A 7,334-nucleotide genomic window follows, 5' to 3' on the forward strand; every position below is an offset into this window, starting at 1 on the left:
CGCTTAGTATGGCTGCTCCAGTGCTTTGTGTCTTTGTGATATATTGTTGATTTTTTATACAATTTTCCAAAACTATTTATTGTTTTGTTTAAAATTAATGAAAACTGACAAACCTTTACCGTAACCTACAAAATAAAAATATATTTAAATACAAGCAACCGCTAGCTTCTGTCATTAGCAGTGGTCGCAAAAGTCGTTTTGAAACTTGTTTAAATAAAGAAACAAAAAATCACAAAGCATTTTATAACATATTTTATGATTTCATTATGCCACTGGATCAGTTCAGTAAAGGAAAAACTTCCACGGAGACATCCGGTAAACGCAACTCGACGCGGAAGTAAAAACGGAAAGTAGCACCAGCTTGTTGCTAATGGAGGGTGCTAGCAAAATGGAATTATTAAAGCAAGGCGCTGAAGCGCGGATATACAAAACTATATTTTTAGGGAGGCCGACAATTGTAAAAGAAAGATTCCAAAAACGTTACAGACATCCAGTTCTGGAGGAAAAACTCACGCACCGAAGGACGGTCCAAGAAGTTCGAGCCATTCTTAGATGTCGGAGAGCAGGCGAGTCCTGCAAACATTTATTTATTTACACTCTTTATCATATTAGCCACATGAAAGTAGGACTCAAAATACTCATTCATCTTCTTGAAACTTGTACTAAAAGTATTTATTTACCCTCTTGAAACTATTAATAACATTATTTCACCCATGCGCACATTACGCTATTGAAACTATAACTATTACTCAAACTACTTTGACCTTTTTACTTAAACTAATATTACCAACTAAAACTACTCATTTACTACCCTCGCGAAACCAGTATTATATTTACGTATGTAGCCTCATGAAACTAATGCCATAACTATCCATCCATCCATTTTCTACCGCTTATTCCCTTTGGGGTCGCGGGGGGTGCTGGAGCCTATCTCAGCTACAATCGGGCGGAAGGCGGGGTACACCCTGGACAAGTCCCCACCTCATCGCAGTCATGCTATAACTAATTTGACCTATTTATTTCAACTTATTTTACCCTCATGACTACAACTTACCCTAATAAAACTGTTACTCAAACTACTTATTTACCTCCATGAAACTAGTAGTACAACCACTTAGTTACCCTCATGAAACTAGTACTAAAAGTACTCAAATTATTTACCATTATGAAACTAAGACTAAAACAACTGAAACTAGTACTCAAAGTACTAAATTTACTCTAATGAAACTAGTACTAAACAATTTATTTAACCTCATGAAACTCGTATAACAACTATTTTCCCTCATGAAACTAATTAAAATTACCATTTACCCTCATGAAACTAGTACTATGCTTTTGTGAAACTAATACTACAATTACGTATTTACCTTCATGAAACTAGTACTAAAACTACTAAATTCACCCTAACGAAACTACTGCTAAAGCTACTTACTTACCCTCATGAAACTAGTACGAAAACTCCGTATTTACTTCATGAAAATATTGGTATAACTACTATAACTTTCATTTTACCCTCATTAAAGTATGATTATAACTACATATTTGATGAAACTATTACTTAAACTACTTATTTACCCAAACGAAACTAGTACTAAAACTACTTATTTACCCTAATGAAACTAGGACTAAAACTACTTATTTACCCTAATGAAACTATTACTAAAGCTACTTATTTACCCGATTGAAACTAGAACTAAAACTACTTATATACCTTCATGAAACTCGTACTAAAACTACTGATTTACCTTCATGAAACTAGTACTAAAACTACTTATTTACGCTACTGCAACTATTACTAAAGCTACTTATTTACCCTCATTAAACTAGTACTAAAACTACTTATTTACCCTCATGAAACTAGTACTAAAACTACTTATTTACCCTCATGAAACTAGTACTAAAACTACTTATTTACCTTCATGAAACTAGTACTAAAACTACTTATTTACCTTCATGAAACTAAGACTAAAACTACTTATTTACCCTAATGAAACTATTACTAAAGATACTTAATTACCCTGATGAAACTAGTACTAAAACTACTTATTTATATTCATGAAACTAGTACTAAAACTACTTATTTACCCTAATGAAATTATTACTAAAGCTACTTATTTACCCTCATGAAACTAGTACGAAAACTCTATTTACTTCATGAAAATAGTGCTATAACTACTATAACTTTCATTTTACCCTCATTAAAGTATGATTATAACTACATATTTGATGAAACTATTACTTAAACTACTTATTTACCCAAACGAAACTAGTACTAAAACTACTTATTTACCCTAATGAAACTAGGACTAAAACTACTTATTTACCCTAATGAAACTATTACTAAAGCTACTTATTTACCCGATTGAAACTAGAACTAAAACTACTTATATACCTTCATGAAACTCGTACTAAAACTACTTATTTACCTTCATGAAACTAGTACTAAAACTACTTATTTACGCTACTGCAACTATTACTAAAGCTACTTATTTACCCTCATTAAACTAGTACTAAAACTACTTATTTACCCTCATGAAACTAGTACTAAAACTACTTATTTACCCTAATGAAATTATTACTAAAGCTACTTATTTACCCTCATGAAACTAGTACGAAAACTCTGTATTTACTTCATGAAAATAGTGCTATAACTACTATAACTTTAATTTTACCCTCATTAAAGTATGATTATAACTACATATTTGATGAAACTATTACTTAAACTACTTATTTACCCAAACGAAACTAGTACTAAAACTACTTATTTACCCGATTGAAACTAGAACTAAAACTACTTATATACCTTCATGAAACTCATACTAAAACTACTTATTTACCTTCATGAAACTAGTACTAAAACTACTTATTTACGCTACTGCAACTATTACTAAAGCTACTTATTTACCCTCATTAAACTAGTACTAAAATTACTTATTTACCCTCATGAAACTAGTACTAAAACTACTTAATTACCCTCATGAAACTAGTACTAAAACTACTTATTTACCTTCATGAAACTAGTACTAAAACTACTTATTTACCTTCATGAAACTAAGACTAAAACTACTTATTTACCCTAATGAAACTATTACTAAAGATACTTAATTACCCTGATGAAACTAGTACTAAAACTACTTATTTATATTCATGAAACTAGTACTAAAACTACTTATTTACCCTAATGAAATTATTACTAAAGCTACTTATTTACCCTATTGAAACTAGTACTAAAACTACTTATATACCTTCATGAAACTAGTACGAAAACTCTGTATTTACTTAATGAAAATAGTACTATAACTACTATAACTTTCATTTTACCCTCATTAAAGTATGATTACAACTATATATTTGATAAAACTATTACTTATACGTATTTACCCTAATGAAACTAGGACTAAAACTACTTATTTACCCTAATGAAACTATTACTAAAGCTACTTATTTACCCTATTGAAACTAGTACTAAAACTACTTATATACCTTCATGAAACTCGTACTAAAACTACTTATTTACCTTCATGAAACTAGTACTAAAACTACTTATTTACGCTACTGCAACTATTACTAAAGCTACTTATTTACCCTCATTAAACTAGTACTAAAACTACTTATTTACGCTACTGCAACTATTACTAAAGCTACTTATTTACCCTCATTAAACTAGTACTAAAACTACTTATTTACCTTCATGAAACTAGTACCGGTACTAAAACTACTTATTTACCTTCATGAAACTAAGACTAAAACTACTTATTTACCCTAATGAAACTATTACTAAAGATACTTAATTACCTTAATGAAACTAGTACTAAAACTACTTATATACCTTCATGAAACTAGTACTAAAACTACTTATTTGTATTCATGAAACTAGTACTAAAACTACTTATTTACCTTTAAGAAATTATTACTAAAGCTACTTATTTACCCTAATGAAACTAGTACTAAAACTACTTATACACCTTCATGAAACTAGTACTAAAACTCCTTATATACCTTCATGAAGCTAGTACTAAAACTACTTATATACCTTCATGAAACTAGTACTAAAACTACTTATATACCTTCATGAAACTAGTACTAAAACTACTTATTTACCCTAATTAAATTATTACTAAAGCTACTTGTTTACCCTAATGAAACTAGTACTAAAACTACTTATACACCTTCATGAAACTAGTACTAAATCTCCTTATATACCTTCATGAAACAAGCACTAAAACTACTTATTTACCCTCATTACACTAGTACTAAAACTATTTATTTACCCTCATGAAACTAGTACTAAAACTACTTATTTATATTCATGAAACTAGTACTAAAACTACTTATTTACCCTAATGAAATTATTACTAAAGCTACTTATTTACCCTAATGAAACTAGTACTAAAACTACTTATTTACCCTAATGAAACAGTACTAAAACTACTTATTTACCCTCATGAAACTAGTACTAAAACTACTTATTTACCTTCATGAAACTAAGACTAAAACTACTTATCTACGCTAATGAAACTATTACTAAAGATACTTAATTACCCTAATGAAACTAGTACTAAAACTACTTATATACCTTCATGAAACTAGTACTAAAACTACTTATTTACCCTAATAAAACTATTACTAAAGCTACTTATTTACCCTAATGAAACTAGTACTAAAACTACTTATATACCTTCATGAAACTAGTACTAAAACTCCTTATATACCTTCATGAAACGAGTTCTAAAACTACTTCTACCTTCATGAAACTAGTACTAAAACTACCTATTTACCCTCATGAAAACAGTACTGAAGCTACGTATTTACCTTCAAGAAACTAGTACTAAAACTACTTATTTACCTTCAGGAAACTAGTACTAAAACTACTCATTTACCCTCATGAAACTAGCACTAAAACAGTTTGCCGCCCTTGTGGTGATCCATCAGCGTTCCTCTTTTGTCCCCAGTTTAGGAATTGTTTGTTTTCCTGGTCTCAAACTGAGACCCCCTTGAATGGGTCTGTAGTGAAAATGTAATGTCATTGTACTTGTTAAGTGCAATGACAGCAAAGTTGCATTCCCAAAGGACTTAGTACCCTCATTAAAGTGGGAATTGAAGGTAATGTTTTGTCGTCATCAGGCATATGTGCTCCTGCGGTCTACTTTGTGGACTACACGTCTCACCGCATCTTCCTGGAGGAAATCCAAGATAGCTCCACAGTGTGCGAGCACATCGCCTCGTCCTGCGCTGCCGACATGGCCCTGGAGGGTCTGGCTGAGAAAATGGGTCAGATGTTGGCCAGAATGCACGACGAGGACGTGGTCCACGGAGACCTGACCACGTCCAACATGCTGCTGAGACGTCCTGATGGACACGCAGAAACCGAGCTGGTCCTCATCGACTTCGGTCTCAGTTCCATCTCGGCTCTTCCAGAAGACAAAGGTGTGGATTTGTATGTGCTGGAAAAAGCCTTCCTCAGTTCTCATCCCAACACAGAAGAAATATTCAGCAGGATGCTGAAGAAATACGCAGCTTCTTCCAAAAAGTCTGCAGCCGTCCTAAAAAAGCTGGACGAGGTTCGATTAAGAGGTAGAAAACGATCCATGGTTGGATGACAAGGAACTTTTATTCTTATTACTTAATCACAAGACCACAACAGTCATAACTGTACAAATATCATATTCAGTTGCAGATTCTGTTTCATGTCTTATTGTTTATGTAATCATTATGTAATACATCTGAAAATATGACTTTAAAAGCAAATTGTACAAATGTAATCATTTCACTATGAATAAAAAAAGGCACAATACTATTTTTGTCAATATGAGTAAAATACATGGCAACTATATATATTTATATACATATATATGTTAGGACAGGAAAAAACACAAGAGCTATATCATCCCTACAAGCCTGTTTTGCAGGTTTCCATGCTCGTCAGGGGATTTTATTTTATATATATATACACACATACATATATATGCATACACTTATATATGTAATTTACATATTAGATACTCGTATATATGCTTATATACTGTATATGCATACATATATATGCATATGTACATATATATATATATATATATACATACATATTCATGTGTTTACATATATTACATATTAGATATGCATATATATACTTATATATACATACATACATATTCATATGCATATATATATATACATACATATATATGTCACATATAGTACATATTAGATATGCATATACATACACTTATATACATGCATATGTATACTTATAGACATCCATCCATCCATTTTCTACCGCTTGTCCCTTTTGGGGTCATCGCAGGGCCAACACAGATGGACAGACAACATTCACACATACTTATAGACATATATATATATATATATATACATATTTACGCATATATATATATATATATATATATATGCATACATATATATATATACTCATACATGCACATATATGCATAATTATATATATATATATATATATATATATATATATATATATATGTGCATATATATATATACATATGCATGCATACACATTTTTGCATACATTGTATATATATATATATATATATATATATATATATATATATATGTATAAAGGACAGTACAATATAGAAAATGAAGTCAATTACTTCATGGCAAGAATTGTATTAAATGTGAATGTTATCAATGAAGCGTATACTTGCAATATAGTTTCTAGCCACTTGGGGGCGTCATCGACCAGAGTAAATTGGCTCCAATGATGGCATCGATCATTCATCAACTAATTAGCAGAGGTGGGACCAAGTCATTGTTTTGCAAGTCACAAGTAAGTCTCAAGTCTTTGCCCTCAAGTCCGAGTCAAGTCCCGAGTCAAGACAGGCAAGCCCCGAGTCAAGTCCAAAGTCAAGACTGGAAAGTCTCAAGTCAAGTCCTAAGTCCTGCATTTTGAGTTTCGAGTCCTTTCAAGTCCTTTTAACCACAGACTAATATATTAACACAGATTGTGTATGCTTTTCAAACGCTGTATTTATTTATTAAAACAAGTGCATTTTAAATTGCAGGAAAGAAAATTGTGCTGACATTGCACTTTATAATAGCACTATTAACCAGTCATTTTAAACATTAACTCATTCCTTTACAGAACAAATACATTGAAAAATAAAGTGCAAATGTACTTATTTGTACAAAAGTGTTAACATTGAAAAAACATGACATATACGTGAACATAACAAAAAAGTTGTACTTTTTATATGTCAGGGCCCTATGCTGCATTGCATTTGCAAAAGACCAAATTAGCCAAGAGTCTGTCAGTCATTTGTGCACGATGGGGGCGTAGTATGATGCCACCATGGCTGAAAACTCGC

General features: G+C 31.4%; 1 protein-coding gene across 1 annotated transcript; it reads left to right on the forward strand.

Annotated features, from left to right (window-relative positions):
• The first annotated feature begins 303 nt into the window (after positions 1 to 303).
• On the forward strand, positions 304 to 5,797 carry tp53rk (TP53 regulating kinase). Its single transcript, XM_061929284.2, has 2 exons — positions 304 to 566; positions 5,125 to 5,797. The coding sequence occupies exons 1-2, from the start codon at positions 371 to 373 to the stop codon at positions 5,598 to 5,600; spliced, it is 672 nt and encodes a 223-aa protein (XP_061785268.1). The 5' UTR covers positions 304 to 370; the 3' UTR covers positions 5,601 to 5,797.
• Positions 5,798 to 7,334: the final 1,537 nt, after the last annotated feature.

Source organism: Nerophis lumbriciformis, linkage group LG03 (assembly GCF_033978685.3).
Source record: "Nerophis lumbriciformis linkage group LG03, RoL_Nlum_v2.1, whole genome shotgun sequence".
NCBI lineage: Eukaryota > Metazoa > Chordata > Actinopteri > Syngnathiformes > Syngnathidae > Nerophis > Nerophis lumbriciformis.